The sequence below is a fragment of the Protopterus annectens genome, chromosome 3.part1, assembly GCF_019279795.1.
Source record: "Protopterus annectens isolate FY-2018-M chromosome 3.part1, PAN1.0, whole genome shotgun sequence".
Lineage (NCBI taxonomy): Eukaryota > Metazoa > Chordata > Ceratodontiformes > Protopteridae > Protopterus > Protopterus annectens.
In genome coordinates this window covers 90,918,609-90,936,384 of record NC_056732.1, presented here as the reverse complement: position 1 = coordinate 90,936,384, position 17,776 = coordinate 90,918,609, and the positions used below count along the sequence as shown (strand labels likewise).

The 17,776-nt window shown below is 38.2% G+C and overlaps 1 protein-coding gene across 1 annotated transcript in view; it reads left to right on the top strand.

The window, feature by feature from the left end:
- The window catches only part of WASHC5 (WASH complex subunit 5), a 1,015,994-nt gene that overhangs the window by 98,985 nt on the left and 899,233 nt on the right, over positions 1-17,776 (top strand). Inside the window, exon 3 of the mRNA XM_044066602.1 lies at positions 11,264-11,348. Within this exon, the coding sequence (XP_043922537.1) occupies positions 11,264-11,348 (85 nt within the window). The remainder of the gene's footprint in view (positions 1-11,263; positions 11,349-17,776) is intronic.

Genomic DNA, 17,776 nt, shown 5'->3' with positions numbered 1-17,776 from the left:
CTGTTGCATGCCACTGAACAGGTGGGCAAACATACCTTACAATGTGGGTTTGATTCTTTGGAGGCCTCCTGCAGAGCAGCTGTCACTGGGTCTGTTATACGTTGGCATGCTTGGTTAAAGGAACAAACTCTACCTGATCATGTTAAAGCAAAACTTCTAGATGCTCCCTTACAGCAGAATGTTCTTTTTGGAGTTAAAGCAGAAGAAGTCTTAAAGAAAATGGAGGATAAGGCAAAATCTATGCAGACAGTCAAAGATTTCCTACAGGTACAGCCCCCTCGCTTCAGCAGAAACTGGCCAACAAAAAATTGGTCCTTTCCAGCTACAGACAAACCACAGATGGGTAAATACAGACGCCCAAGGGGCAGAGGACAACCACAAGCCCAGTACAAACCTCGCCAATGGGGCACTACAACACAGAAGGGAGGAGAAGACAGGTCCCATTCTACCAGAAGGCAAACTCAACGACTTGCACCTCATCTGGCCAAGCAACACTCTCTTGGCAGCCCCCTTGGGAGGAAAACTCGCACTTTTTTTAGACAACTGGCACATTGTCACAAAGGACAAATGGGTCCTAGACATAATTTTACGAGGATACAGATTCCATTTTCACACCTTGCCAATGAAAAGAGGAATGCCAAACCTGCCACAAAATCAATGGGCAGAGGCACAAAAACAAATTACAGCTCTCATGGACATGAGAGCCATTCAACTGGTACCTACTCGAGAGCAAGGTCAAGGATTTTACTCAAATGACTTTTTCTAGTGCCCAGAAAGGACAATGCCTGGAGACCAATTCTGGACCTTTCAATTCAAAACACCTACTTGCAAGTACCCAAATTCAAGATGCTAACACTACAGCAGCTTCTTCCCATGTTGGGCAAGGAAGCATGGCTAGTAACATTGGACCTCAAGGAGGCATACCTGCATGTCCCCATCAGACAAAGTTGCAGAAGATACCTCCGTTTCATTGCAGGTTCAACCCATTACCAATTCTCTGCACTGCCCTTTGGCCTATCTACTGCGCCCAGAGTCTTCACAAAATGCCTGGCACCAGTAATTGCATACTGCAGACAAAGAGGAATTCAAATATACCCATACCTGGACGACTGCCTCATCCAAGCAGAAAGCCAGGACATTCTATTACATCATCTGGCTTTTGTGAAACATCTACTAAATTGCCTGGGGTACACAGTAAATGAAAAGAAGTCAAAACTAGTACCCTCACAAAATATGACATTCCTGGGTGCCAGCTTGAATACAACGGCCCAGAAGGCTTATCTGACGCCAGACAAACAACAACTGACTCAATATTTCAAAACAATGACAACAAAGGCCCAATTAACTGCAAGAAAAATTCTGCAGGCCTTGGGCTTCATGGCATCTTGCATACTACTAATACCATTTGCAAAGCTGCATATGAGGAAATTACAGTGGTACCTAAAAAGCGTATGGTCTCAACACAGCCACAGCTTGGACACAATGATATCTCTCATTCCCTGCCTACAACAGGAGTTTCCATGGTGGTCACAGGCATGTCACCTCAACAAGGGTCAGCCTTTCACCTTACCCCCAGCCAGGCAAACTATCACAACAGATGCATCAGATTACGCCTGGGGGGCTCACATTGCAGGACAGTGCATTCAAGGCTTATGGACTGCAGAACAAAGGAATCTGCACATCAATCAAAAAGAGATGCTAGCTGTACAGAAAGCTCTGACAGCCTTCACGGATCTATTACATCCAGGACAACTGACAATAAAGACGGACAACACCACAGTAATGTGGTACATAAACAAACAAGGGGGTACCCACTCCTACCCTCTGTGCAGGCAAGCAATGACCTTATGGAACACAGCTCTGGCTTACCAAGTTCAGTTACAAGCTCAATTCCTGCCAGGACAGAAGAATACATTGGCAGACTACCTCAGCAGAAACATCATTGATCCCCACGAGTGGAAACTAGATCCACAAGTATTTACAATGATAACTCAAAAATGGGACCTTCCAGACATAGACCTGTTTGCCAGCCCTCAAAACTATCAACTAACAAAATTTTGTACAAGGGCACTTCACCATCAAGCGTGGAAAATGGATGCACTCTCTTTCAGTTGGAAAAACCTGACAGTATATGCCTTCCCTCCATTGCCTCTCCTCACAAAGGTACTTCTGAAAGTCAAAAAGGAGAGACCTCGACTGATTCTCATAGCCCCAGACTGGCCACGCCAGCACTGGTACCCGCTATTGAGGAATATGGCCCACGGCCCACCATGGATATTACCACAAATTTCCCATTTACTCACACAACAAAACAATCAGATTCTTCACAGCCAGCTCAAAACCTTAAATCTGGCTGCATGGCAAATCAACTAAGCATCCAGCCAGCTCCTCTTTCCCAAGCAGTTATGGATGTTATTCTGGAAGCTAGGAGGCCAAGCACCAGGAAGGTTTATTCGGACAAATGGAAAAGGTTTTGTGCGTGGAACCAATCTAAAGGCCAAGACACAATTCAGCCTCACATTCTACAGTATTTAACTGAGATGTTGCACAAAGGACTTTCTATCTCCTCCATTAAAATCCATGCTTCAGCTATTTCGGCCCACTACAACATGGATCCACCCTTGTTTTCGCATCCACTTCTAAGGCAGTTCCTCAGAGGGGCAAAAAACATTACACCCCCCAGGAGAGCACCTACACCAACATGGGACCTCAATTTTGTTCTGGAAAAACTAACGCTACCTCCCTTTGAACCAGCTTTCTCTGCAGATCTTCAGTTCCTATCATGGAAGACTGCCCTGCTACTAGCAATAACTTCAGCTAGAAGAGTCTCAGAGCTACAGGCACTAATGGCAGTGGAGCCTTTCCTCATTTTTCATCAAGACAGGGTTTCTCTACGAACTAATCCTTCCTTTATGCCTAAGGTGGTTTCCAGTATGGCTTTAAATCAAACCATCCACTTACCCACCTTCTTCTCAAATCCACAGAACAAAGGTGAGAGACTCCTGTATTCCTTGGACATTCACAGGCAACTTCGTTACTACTTGGACAAAACTAAGGCTTTCAGAAAATCTGACCAGCTCTTTGTATCCTATGCTACAGCTTCTCAAGGGAAGGCTATATCAAAGCAAACCATTTCCAAATGGATAGGTCATTGCATACGTTTTTGCTACACCCATCATGGAAAACCAGTTCCTGCTACCATTAGGCCCCACTCTACCAGGGCAACAGCTACTTCTACAGCCTTTCTCAGGGGGGTTCCAACCAAGGAGATTTTGGAAGCTGCAACTTGGAGTTCAGTACACACCTTTACCAAACACTATCACTTACCACTTTACTCTAAGACCAGGGCAGGCTTCGCCACTGCAGTTCTGCAGGGCCTTCTAGCACCCTCTATGATACCTCCACTCATCCTTAGCTTTGGGATTCAACCCAAGTGTGATGACTGCAGCAGGGTAACACGATGAACATAGTACAGTTTTGTACCTACCATAAATGTAGATGTTCGAGTGTGCACCCTGCTGCAGTCCAGGTTACCCTCCCTCCATCCCCTCTGACCTACTGGCTAAATCTCTTCAATACCTTCCTGATGTATTTGCTTATAACTGAAGGGATTTTGTGTTTGTGCAAGTTTACTCAATTTGGTACTAATTACTGACCACCTTTTTGGGGGCACCTGACATCTGGAGCAAGAAAAACTGAAGAAAATGACGTCGGTTGCATTATTTATACCCCTGACACACTGACGTCAGGGAAGAAGCGACAGCAACCGACACTGGACCAAGACTTTGGAATTCCAGCCGACTGCGGGACCACCTGACGACAGGATAACCCAAGTGTGATGACTGCAGCAGGGTGTACACTCGAACATCTACATTTATGGTAGGTACAAAATGAGTCATGGTGATGCAATTACATAAAGACCAAACAGCTGAATGAAACAATTTAATTCTAGATTACTAGCTGACAAATGTATGGTATATAGGTAACCTCACTAAAACCCAGCAATATGTGCTAGAAAATTAATAAAGTGACATTTAAAATGAAATGCTTATAACCAAAAAAAAATACATTTCAATTGATGCTGTGATTTTTACACATGCAAATCCAATTCCATATTAAGACCATCAAGGCCATAAGGTTCCATAATTAATGACGTATCTACTCTCCATTTGGACTCGCAAATAAATCACTTCAAGGACTTAATTTACAGGTATGAGTGTTTAAGATGTGAACAAATTCCTAAGGGGTTACGGATGTGGAAGTACCCCACTGGACTATCTAAGGACTCACTTTTGTACCGTGAGCTTATTCAGTTGTTCAGTAGACAAGGCTGTGATTTGTTGAATGTATTAATAGTTGATAACAATAGACAATTACAAGTGTTAGACAGTGAAATAATTAAACTGAATGGACAATATTAAAAATGACTTGTTATTTAAACACAAATCTAGGGAATTTAATCATGTTTTTAATGATGTTGAAAGAAGTTTAAAGGATATTAAGAGTAGGAAGGACAAAAACTTTTGAGGGATAAGCTAGACTATGAAAATGGAACAGCATACCCTAACCTCCCTAAAGGACAATCTAGGATTGGACAAGACAGGCTTGAAATTAATATGGGTGATGTTATTGACCAGCTGGACAGTGAATTAGAAGAAACCGACCCCTTTACGGACCCCCCTTTAAGGCGATCCCAGTGACTTTTAGACCAACAGAATGGCACCCAGGGGAACTGGGGCCACCAACATGTGGTGCAGGATCAGCAGAGAGGGAGGGGGGATACAGAATGTCCAGTATTACAGTTAATTTCCACTAATGAAGAGGAGTCTATAGAAGACAACAAGGTTACCGTTATAAAATAATACAGGAGAGGATTTTTACATTTACAATCTTAGTCACATCAGCATTAGTTCTGAGTGGGCTGACTTGTTCGAGAAGGGAATGAACTTTGTCCCAGCTAAAAGGGCTAACATAGTGGAAACAATTTTACAGGTAAAAGTTTTCAGTAGAAAATTTAATTTGGCAATGCAATTTCAAAATGGGGCTAACACTGGGGTGTTACCGATTGTTATTAAAAAGACCTAGTACATACAGCCCCCCCCCCAACATCCTATGGTTAGTTTGAAACATTTTGTGTTAAAGAAATTCGTGACCTTCGATCAGGACAGGATCATAATACAGTAGGAAATTTAATACCCAATGAAGTGATGCTTTTTGAAGAAATTTTAGCTAATAGGGACATTAGCATCATGAAACCGGACAAGGGTGGGGGGCTGGTGATAATGAATGTTAATGACTACATTAACAGGATGTTTGAATTACTATACAGTGATACCTATACAGAAGTCTCCCGTAATGAACTCAACATTGCTTACAGAAATGTTGCTTTAACATTGGTTGAGTTGTTGAATGGGCAGATTTTTCTAGAGGAACACGAATTTTTGGAGACAGTACATCCACGGATCCCACAAATTCATAAATCTATCACCAACCGCCCCCCCCCCCCATGCCCAATAGTGGATGCAAAAGCATCAAAAACATTTAGTATTGCAAAGTTTGTGGATTTTAAAGTTAAACATGCCCTTGAGAATAGGGCAACATTGTTTAGAGATTCTTGGGACTTTCTTGGGAAGGTTAGACAAGAAATGTATGATGATAACTTGCTAATGGTAACTATAGACATTTGTGATTTGGTTTCGGTCATCCCACATGAACAGGGGATTGACTGGTTTTGTGAGTATTTAGTCAAAAACACAAACATGGACTATACCACAGTTTCTACTGCGTGCCTCGAACTTGTGTTGGAGAACAACTTTGTGAGCTTTGAGGGGCATTTATTCAAGAAGAGGCAGGGGATAGCAATGGGTGCATATTGTGCCCCTGTCTTTGCTAACATAGTGCTAGCCAAGTGGGAGGATCTTTTTGTCTTTAATTCATCTTTTAAATACTGTTGGGTGCTCTATGGCCAATTTTTAGATGATGTGGTACTATTTTAGAAAGACGGTGAGGACAGGCTGAATGAATTCTTTCAATATATTAATGAAACAACACATTTTCTGAGATTTACCATGTGTATGGACAGAGATGTACTTCACTATTTGGATGTCACCATTAGAAAGGATTACAACAACAAGGTTTTTACATCACATCTCTATAGGAAGCCGACTTATTCTAATTCCTTGCTGCACTACAATAGTTGGCACCCTACACATCAAAAGAGAGCCTAAGACCAATTTGTAGGATTGGCCAGAATGGTTTCTGTACTGGGTGATTTTCTCCAGGAATGTGAGATTCTGGAAGGTATGTTAACTAGAAGGGGGTACCCGAAGGAGATGGTGGTCAACATAATGAGTGAGGTACAGATGAAAAGGAATGAAGGTGTGTATCCTGTGTTGTTGGACTTGTGAACCACTTCCATGTTACAAACATTTGAAAAGGGAATAGAGAGAGTTATGGTAGGGCATTGATACTACCATACAGCATTGACTAACTATGACATTTGCAACGCTGTCAAGAAATATTGGAGAATTTTCAGAATGGACTCTGTTACTTTCCCTGTTAGGAGAAAAACTGGCCATTGTATACTGAAAAGAGGCTTCTTTCAAGGGGATGTTGGAGAGTAGCCGTGCTTGAAGGGTTGATGGAGGATGTTTTAAATGTGGAAGATGTGCCCAATGTCAACATGTAGTTCACCAAGATAGAGTTACTATTGTGAACTTTGGCACGGTTAAACCTCCTAAAAAATACTTTTGTTATTCCAAAGGAGTTGTATATGTTGCAGTATGTCAGGCATATGGCAGTCATCATGTGGGGAAAACCAAGAGAGCATTTGGGGCTAGGATCTACGAGCATATTTATGAAATTAAACATCACAATGAAAAGAATGCCCTATATAGACATATTAGGGAGAACCCCACACATGCCTTTAAATTTTGTGCTATAGATCATGTTGACTTAGGACCTAGGGGTGGGCCTAGTGATGAATTTTTAGAATTTAAAGAGCTAAAATGGCAAATTAAACTCAGTTCTGATAAAAAGCCTGGACTTGATGATATGCTGTCAAAATTGAAAGCAGCATATTTTTTTATGAATTTTATGACATTATTTGCAATATTTAATATGTTTTGTGAGGCTGTGACAGAGTATTAAATGAATGTAATATACCTTTTATGTTGTGCTGTGTTTTAACAATTGGGTAGGTCTGAAGTGAACTAATTAAGAAAGGGGTGAAGAAATGGGTATATAGTATGTGTTTGTGCACTTTTTTTATTCTGAAGAAGTCTGAAACTAGTAAGATGAAAGTGTTTGGATTAAATTGCAAATACGCTAAGTACCTGGTGTGAACGACTTGTTTTTTCACTTCTCTCGTGTTTGCTGTTTGCCGAATTTAAATAGTTTAAAAACACATTTACATCAGTAACCATACGAGCAAGTCTTACCATCTGGCCTTTAACATTACCTTTCTTCTGGTGGTTAGGATGACAGCTGTCATAATACAAGAAGGAATTAGAATAAGTTGGTTTATAGGATCATAGGCCCTTACAAGCCCAGCCAAGTTCAAATCATGTTCCCAAGGGTGTGTGGTTCAAGCAGACACTAAAATCAGCACCTATTGCCCCTGTCGAAGAGGGACACAGGTGGAATATAATAACTATTGGGTTGTAAAAACTCATTATTTTTACTTACGGCTGGGGACTCTCTATTCGCCAGCTCAGTAGACAAAACCCAGAGTATGCTACCTGCTGAACTTACTCACCAATCCTCCTTAACCCAATTCAAAAAAAGCCTCGGAACTACACTTCCAACAGCATTGGCAATGTCCCTGCTTAAACCCCGACTAATCACCTCCTGCTGTTCCTGCAAACTCTCCCTGAGCATTTCAGTCTTATACTCTCCCTTCAGAATAAGGGCAAGGCCTTGCAGGAATTTAAGCATGTTTTTGTTTCTCCTGTGCCTAAGATGCAGAGAAATTACTCCAATAAACCAGCCTTTATATGCAGTCTCACCCTCCCCCCAAGGGTAAGAAGGATGAGCAGCAGGCTCCTCCTGCTAAAGCTACCCAAACTTCTTTGCCACTGCAGTCTCCTTTTCCTGACAAACCAGAGACTGTCTGACTACCCTGTTCTTCTCTGCTACATTCCTCTTTCTCTTCATCTTTCCCTTTCTCTTTGGTTAAAGATTACTCAGAATTCCTGGGTTCAGTCTGTTATCTGTCCAGAGTATTTAATGGCCTGGAAATCTCTTCTCCTTTTTATGGGCATTCCTTGGCCCCCTCTGGAACAGTTGCCTTTCTTTCCAGGGATGCTTCAGCATTTCTGGACTCTGGGAATCTATTTAGAAAGTTCCATTTTACCAAAGGGAGATGGAGTTTTACTCCAGAATGTTTTTGGTGCCCAGGAAAGAGGGCACTTTGAGACCTATTCTGGATCTCTGTCATCTAAACTCGGTTCTGAAGGTACCCTCTTTTTTCGAATTTTGTGCCTTCAGACTTTTTTCCTTGTGCTTCCGTAGGTTTATCTGGTGCCTCTGGACCTCAAGGATGCTTATTTTCATATCCCGATTAATCACCTTTTCAGGAAGTTTTTACATTTCTATGTTGCTTCCTGGCATTTTCAGTTCTCTACTTTGCCCTATGGCATTTCAAATGCCCCAAGGGTATTCACCAAATGCCTTTTGCTCATGTGATTGCTTTTTGAAGGCTAAGGGGGATCCAAGTTGACTTCCTGTTCAGGCATCCTTTCCAAAGACTTTGTTGCAAAATCTTTATTTTGCCATCTCCCTTCTGCAGAGCCGGGAGTTGGCTATAAATTTCAAAAAGTCCTTTTTGACTCCCTGTCGGGATCATGTTTTTCTGGGGTGTAGGATCCGGACTTTCTATGCTGGGATCCCTGCCTCTTCCCAAGGCCCAGTTCTCCTTTCGTTTTTTTTTTAATTTCTTCTTCCTCTGACCTCTGTAACAGCAAGGGAATCTCTGAGAGCTTTGGGGCTCATGGCTTCCACCTTTCCTGTGTTCCCTTTTGCCCCACTCCACATGAGAAAACTTCAGTGGTTCCTAAAGTCAGTTTGGCTTCAACATTTTCATCCCCTTGAATTTTTAGTTCCCCTTCTACCACGTCTCAAGCAGGAACTTCATTGGTGGATTCAGCAGTTGACTCTCAATCCAGGACTCACTTTTCATCCACCTTTTCCCTCTCAGGAGCTGTTTATAGATGCTTTGGACGTGGAATGGGGAGCAGCTTTCAGCTCCCTAAAGATGCAGGGAATCTGTTCACCTCATCAACAGGAAGACCACCTCAATGCCAAGGAGATGAGAGCTCTTTTGCTGTCTTTTCATTCCTTTTGTCTTGTCTTCTCCCCAGGACCTCTCAAGGTGTTTACAGACAGTACCACAGTAATCCTAATCAAATTATTTCTTCATGGATTTCTAAAGCCATTTTGTTTTGTTATTCCTTTCATGCTAAGAGCCTTCTTTTTGTTAAGGCTCATTCTACTAGAGCTGTGGCTTCTTTTGGTGCTTTTTTTTTCAAGTGTCTGGATACGAAGTCTGTTCTTGAGGCAGCTATGTGGACATTTTTGCATACGTTTACCAAGAACTACAAGTTAGATGGAATTTCCAGAGCTAGAGCTGGTTTTGTTAGGGCCGTCCTTCTTGGGTTCCTAGAGAGCTATGCTGGTCCTTCTTCCCTCCTCTCTTCTTCTGAGCTTTGGCAGTCTCCAAAATGTAGTGGTTTCTTTTTTTTTTTTTTTTTTTAGGTGGTCCTAATGTTTTTCCACTGTGAGTGTTTCCACAGGAGTGAATGGATGTCGGCTGTCTTTTGACGTCATTCACTTTTCCTTCAGCAGTGAAAATTTGTGACCAAGCAATTATGTGAGTTGCTTAGCAGTGTAAATCAGGAGCTAATGGCATTTCTTGGGTAGAACACATGACTAATTAGTATTAGCTTCTTCCCTAGACTGCTGTATTATCCTTCAGCTCTGCCTGAGAGGCCACCTTCCCAATCAGAGTCCCTTGCTAGTGGAGAACATCAGTGGTAGTCTGTGAATCGGAGAGGTTTACTGTAAGTGCCAGAATGAGGGGTGGAAATGTGAGTATAGGAGTGTAGGAAGAAAGGGACAGCAGGCAGAGAGAAGTACACAGGAGAAGCACATAGGGAAAGAATGTGATGAGGGAGAGGGAGGAAGGGCCACTTTTGTGGGACAGACACACATTTTATTCCCCAAAAGGAAAAGGTGAGGAAGGTTGAAAGACAAAATGAAAGTATGGTAAGAGATTTGAGAGTAGGTAGTTGGGGCAAACACCAAAACACACAACAGAGGTAAGATTTGCAGGGGAGAGGGTGACAAATATCATCCAGCTCCTGCACGATGACTCCAGCCACACGATAGTGGCTTATAATGTCAGTGACATGAAGGCCATGAAATGTTAAGCATGGTCTGACATGGTACATCTGAGGGCAGTGGCATGCAACATGGTGACTTCTAGTAGCAACTACACCCTGTTGCATGTACATATTTGCAAAAGCTGTTTTGCTAGCACTAACATCATTCCCCTAGTCACTTGTAACACTGGCAGTTTATGACGGTCAAAATTACTGATGGTGGTACTTCCAGTCACAGATATTATACATTACTGAATTGCTGCATTATGTTATTTTCCTTCATTTGTATTTATACAGTGCCTCATTCTAATAATGGTGCTTATTGCCTTGTCATTGTACCACCATAAGTAGATACTGTTAACCGGTGTTTGGTTTTGGCTTGTGCTTACTGTGTCTAAGAATCGCACACACCCTATGTGGACACTCATCGAGCACAATTGTGTACTGCAATGGGGCCAACATTTCTGAATATCCACCGTATGGTGTGTTTTAACAATGTTTATTCTGCATCGGCTAAAATACCATAAACTTAGTACTGGTTGCTTGCTGCTTTTGAAAAAGCATTTTCTGCAGGGTGGTTTTGCCATTTATTTTTCTGCACTAACTTGAAATACATGAAATATTCAGGTGTGGTTATGGAGTGAAAAAGAGGTTGAAGTAAAAATATGTATATACATGTATGTATGTATGTATGTATAATATATTCGTTTTGTGTTGTGATGTTCATTTTAGTTCATAAGCATATTTACTGTAAAATCGTTATCTCGTGTTTCTGTAAACTTTCCATAAGTTTTTTATGCATTTAAAAATCAGGTAAGTAAACTGAGCTTTAGATATTTTACCAGACTTTGCAGAATTACATTGTGTTTGCTCTTCTTTCTTAGGTATTTGGATGATCTTAATGAAGGTGTTTATATTCAGCAAACTTTAGAAACTGTACTCCTAAATGAAGATGGAAAACAGCTTTTGGTGAGCTGAATTTGTTTTAAAATTTCATGTATTTTTTGTGATATAAAATGCAGTTAGGGGGATTTGTTATCAGAACAATTTTTATGTTCTGTCATAATCACTTTGAGTTCTGATTTGCAGAAGTAGTAGCCTGAGGTAATGACACATCATGCTTTTCAAATGCCAGGTAGGTTTAGAGGAATTCACATCATGTTTGTCAGATGTCCTTAATGAATGATTAATTCATTAATTAAACAAATGTCATTAATGAAGATTGTTTTCTGCTTTGCCTTCTCTTTCTGTCCTTTCTCATATCTGTGAAAAGGGGAGGTGGAAAGCTTATTAGAGCAATCTGCAGTAACTCAAATTAGTTCACCAGTACTTCCTAGGGGTACATTTTTTGTGACCACTCCTGCCCATCATTTTCATAGACAGCACTAGAAGATGTAGTTGAGTCTCATAAAGGTGTCAAAAATGGGGACCACCAGATGGCTTTTTCTTCTGCAGATTGTTTTATTTACTTTTGGTATAATCTCATAGTGAGCTCCATCATGCAATTGAACTATTTGTGTCCATCAGTACCTCCAGCCTTAGGCCATGGTATTCTCAAGGAAAAGAATAGACTGTTCTTCTGAGATGGAGTGTGATGGCACTTGCCTTTATTGAAGGAGACTAAGTAACTTGGGTCTTGCTAATAAGTAATAAAAAGTGCAGGGAACATAATACAACCAGTTTATTGTAGGGGTCAGAGACTTTGGACAGTAGTCCAGCCTGTAGTAGTGAAGCAGGAGCTAAACTCATTGATAAAGCTGTCAGTTTTTTATCAATCTGCTATGATTATGGTGTGCAAGTAAGAAAGATTTCTCTGCAAGATCACTGGACTTAGTGTTTATGACAGGGTGACTTTTGTGTGTGCATATTTGCTAAATGTTTTTCTTTTTCTGTCCCCATGATCATCGAATCCACATCCTCTATTGAGCCTATGCATCCCCCCCATTTTCTTGGCATCTGAGGACATCAAGATAGGGAAGCAAGAGTAAGAGGGGGTTCTACCTCTTCTGTATCCTGGAAAGCAGACTTAGAGGATTCAGTGGCTGATATCTTTGATGTGGATAGGGAAAGCAAGACCTTCCTTATAGCTCCCTGACTGCATTACATCTGTTTGGAAAGGGACTCTGTTTCATTTTGCTGCTGTACTGTACCAGTTACAATGTGAATGTGAGCTTCTCCCTTTTCTTGTTGGTTAAGTATGTATGGTAGTCATAAGATGAAGATGCCTGCCCCTCATTTTCACAAAGACTGAATTGTTACAGTAGTTTCGACAATTAAATGAAGATTTTAGCATCAGAAGACACTGTCCAAATTATTACAAGTTCCCAGAAATTCATTTGGACAGAATTTATCCTCAGAATCCCATGATAATGTGAATATGAACACTCATAGTTTTTTCTGCCTTGCAGAGTAATATGTTAAACATCAAGCATTTACGGTGTGTCATCCTTCTCTGAGAACTGTCTCACTGTGCAAAGTATTCCAAGAGGTTTTCAGTTAGAAAAGAAACTTACAGGTGAAATATACATTGTGATTTATTAAAAAAATGAAAAGCTTTAAGTCAAAACTGTGGTACATGAAATTGTTAATTATATATTATTATACAATATTCTCTGCACTGCTTAAGCAAGTTTATGTTGAGAACCAGGTTTATATTGAGAATTGTGAGTTAAATATGGAAGAGCAAATGTTGTAAAAAAGAGAGAGAAGAAAACTGTACATGATTTCCATTACTGTGAGTCTGTTTATAACAATAATAATCTAGTAATGTTCCAACCAGTCATTTTTTTTAATAACCTTATCCAGAATATGTTTTCATAATTTGACAAGATAGTGTTTTACAATATAAAGAAAACTACATAAAAATAAAGACAGTAGAATATATGTAAGTATATATGTATGGGGGGTCATGTGGGTTCCGATGAATCAGGTTGATTATAAATAAAAATGCTTTCTGTCATGAAATGAGACGTTTTATGTCAAAGTACAGAAGTGTAAAGCTGTTTGTGTTAATATAAATAAATATATATATATATATATATATATATATATATATATATATATATATATATATTTATTTATTTATTTTTTTTGCTATTTATTGGATGTTTAATGAATGATTCTCCTTGACTGGAATATGGTGTAATATATAATATATATATGTATATATTTATATATATATCCCTAAAATTTACCAAGACTTGTGTGATTTCCCATCACACTCCATAGTTTCATCAAATGTTTCAAGAACTGTGATTGACTGTTTGTTGAACTTAGATTAAAAAGTAGTTAAAACCTGCTGTTTTTCTAGATTTAGAAGATTTAATTAAAAGTTATGTCATAATTGACGAAGATGGTTTGTTAGCTGCTTTAGATGTAGTTTTATTTTATACTGTTATATCCAAGTATCTTTGTGTAGAATGATACAGATACAGGTTACATAAATGGGAAGTGATTATGTAGAAAACTGCACCTTGTATGTCATTGTTTAGAGTTTTTTTTTCCCCAAAAGAACAGTTTTATGCTTTTAGATAAACCATCAGAAGATTGGGATAGCAGAATGGCTGACTGTGGTCCTCAGGTTTGCAAATATTGTTTTATTGTACTAAGAAGAAAGGGTAATGTACAAACATTTGTTCTAGAAGTAGTATTGAGTGCTGTTTGAGCTTTATAGATGAGATGCATCATTTTTGCTGTGGGAAGGAAGTTGGTTAGGACTTGAGGTGTTTGTCAAGTTTCTGAATACAAGTACATCTTTTTTTGAAAACCAAACCCACCTTTGACTTTAAAGCTTTTAAGTTATTGGATCTGTGCATATATACAAATACTTTGAAATATTATGTATTAGTATTTCAAACAGAGATCAAGTAATTTATTTGCTATACTGTAGCAATGCACCCCGTAAATGAAAAAAGGTATGGACTCATTCACACCTAAAATGCTAATCATGCTTCACACTTGCAACATTAGGCATATGGGCTGGTTTGTCTAATTCAAGTAGCATTTGAAATGTATTTGGTATATAACATAAGATTGATCACATCCGTCACTCAAAGCTTTTTTTTTCTAGAGATAAGTTCCATTTAAATTTTGTATGGTGTTTCACATGTGGCTAGTAAAATTATCGAGCAGTCTAGACCTTTTTCAGTAAATAACAGACTACCTGATCAAATATTAGAAGCAAAGAGTTTGATAGAACTATAGAGTATTCCTCCTGCATTGGCAGAATTATAGGAAATTTGATAAACTTACTGGCATAATAGCTAAAGAAAATTACAAAATTGTTGCTGTATGGAATCCTGGAACTCTTCTAGTTATCATTTGAAATATTTTGTCAGATATGAGTGTCTGCAGAAAAACTTTAAAGGAGGTGGAGTTACTCTCTGGATTCATAAGACTATTCCATTTTGTCTTATAAAACTGTTAATGGCTTCAAATCTATTCAAGTTTTTGATAAGGGTAGTAATAATATACATCTTATACATCTTGTTTTCAGTTATCATACCCCATGTATGGTAAGTGGAAATCACTGGGAATATCTATTAAACTTAGAAAATGTGTTGATAATAAACAAAATGTTATTAATTGGTTATTTTAATTAGTCTGGTATTCTATGGAAAATATTGTTTACCAATTAAAACTTTGAAGACTAGTTTGACACATCCCATAAAAAGATACAATATTAACAATTACTTTCATGTAATACACAAGAAGATAACACACTTGACATAATTATTGATATTGCTGAAAAAAATTATTTATAGATCTCATCACTTTTGGGTTTGACTGATCACAATACAATAACATTTGATGTAGATTTGAAAATCAAAAAATCTTTGCACTCTAAAATACAAACAATTGATCAAATTGATTATTGTGTAATTTGATTTCTCAGATTAATACTGACTGGTGTAATATCTCTCTCTCTCTAGAATTATCAGTATGGGTATTCAACATTTGGAAATATGTTGAGTAATTATAAACACGGGGAAACAACCTTTTCTTTATGGTTGAATAAGGTTATTATGAGGCTGTGTAGTAGAGAAAAAAAATTGTAAAACCTTTTAAGAAATGTTCAAGAAATATTAAGAAAAATGTAGAAAATTTAAACTGAAAATTAAGAATGCTAAAACTATAGTAACTCTACAAATAAGTCTTTTTACAAATACATTAACTGCATTAATAATAAGACATTATCTATTGGCACAGTTTCATTTAACGATAAAAGTTATGGAAGATGAATATGCAATTGCAAGTAGATTTAACAATTTTTTTTCTAATATTAGTAAAGATGTTTCTTACAATAGTTTGGTCTTTGTAAATATTGCATCTTTATCCTGTCCAATTATTTTGGATACTGTTATCTCTAATGCTGTTAATAAAATAAAGAGAGCCTCATCTATGGGACCAGACATGATTACCTGGTAATTTATTGAGAATTAAAGATGAAATCATACCTGTACTGCAAATTAGTTTAATAAACTGTTGGAAAATGGCATGGTTTCAACAATCTAGAAATTATTCAACATTACACCTGTTTATAAAAAAGGATAGGAAGGATCAAATCTATAAATTATAGGCTGATAAATTTGACATCACTAGATGGCAAGTGTTTTGAAATATGTTTGCTGAATCGTATGAATAATTCTGGTATTAGTTTTGTGGTTACAAATCTAGAACAACATGGCTTTATAAAAAGATCATCAACCCTGACTGTTAGTTTGTACTAAGAAATAACTATGGATTTAGTTCTGAGCTTGTCACCAGGGGTAATTTTATTTTGATTTCATTAAAGCTTTTGACTGCCTCCCATTTCAGGTTAGTGTTATAACACTATATGCTGTATTGTTAGATGGAGTATTAGCTGGTTGGTTAGTACTCAGCAATGTGTCAAGATGCATAATGTGCATTCAGATTATTTAGCTGTTCATCCTGGTGTTCCTTAGCGGTTGGTTTTGGGCCTGACTTTATTAATCATAGTATTTTATAGTATTCTAAGAAACCCTGTAATTTGCTACATAGATGCACTGATGACTGTGAAACTGGATTTGTTTTACAAAATTTAATTGACATTGATGATCTTAGCAAGTATTTAAAGTCATTAAGTAAGTGAGCCTTTGACACCATCCTAAAATTCAGAATAGACAAGTGTAATATAATGTATTTTTCAAGTAAAATTCCAAGATTTCCTATAAATTAAGCACCTTTTTGATGAGGTCTGGCAGTTGGTGTAGAAAGTTAGAGCAGTGTGCTAGATTTCTTGAGGTACAGGGTTTTATTCTGTCAGTCCTTGTTCCTATTGTTTGTTCTTGAGCAAGTAATTTAACCAGACCTTGCTCCCGGGTTGCCTCTGAAAAGGGACCGTGTCCATTGAGCCTACCTGGTTCACAAATCATTATTTTTGTTACTAATGCAAAGACATGTGTATTATTATTATTATTATTATTATTATTATTATTATTATTATTATACCAAATTTATCATTTAATATCTATTTTAAGGTAATTGGTATAAAAGCCATTAATGATATGGGTCATTTGTTAAGAACTCTGTCTACAAGAGATGAGAGCTGTTTGATTCTGATATTTAAGACCTGTGTTGGGCCACATATTAACACATTCTGTATATACAGTCAAACATAATTAAAACTTTTAGAGGGTGTAGGAAGAAAATTTTACTAAAAGAATTATGCCAGTAAGGAGTGTAGATTATGGGACTAGATGTAAACATTTGAAGTTGTTTTCATTTTGTTACAGATGCATTTCAGGTAAATTGATATTAGCTTGTAAGATATTTAATTATCCTGTTTTGCAAGCTGTTTCATATTGCAGTTTATAAGTACTCAAATACACGCTGTCACAAAGTTCAGGTCTAACTTGGCATTCTCTAGAGTTAGACATTCGTGCAAGACTGTTATGAAACAATATACCCTTATGGGTGAGGCAGTCTGATGGTCTTGACATTTCTAAAAGTAGTTTAAACAGATATATGGTGATAAATTTTATAAACCTTTTCTTGAGGAATCCATGTTCCTTGGTGGCTATCTGGCCTGTACCCTGCAATTGAACTTTTAAACCACATACAGCCTTGGTATTTCATTGTAATGTAATCACAGTTCTGAATTTCTGGTATTCATTGAAGAAGTTAATGAGTTTAAATGTGAGAGAATTGCTGTCTAGCCATCTAACAGCAAAGAATGTGACCGTTCACCAACTTGATTGCTGGCAAGTGTTGAGTGAGGGACAGACTGTAAGAATTTCAGGATTAATAATTTATGATTTCTGTTTTTTAAATGGAACCAATTGCCTTTGAAAATAAATTTCTTGGTAGAGGGTACTTTGAGATTCTAAACATTCCCTGTAATCCCCTATTTGGATGAGAAGTGAAAATGTATTTAG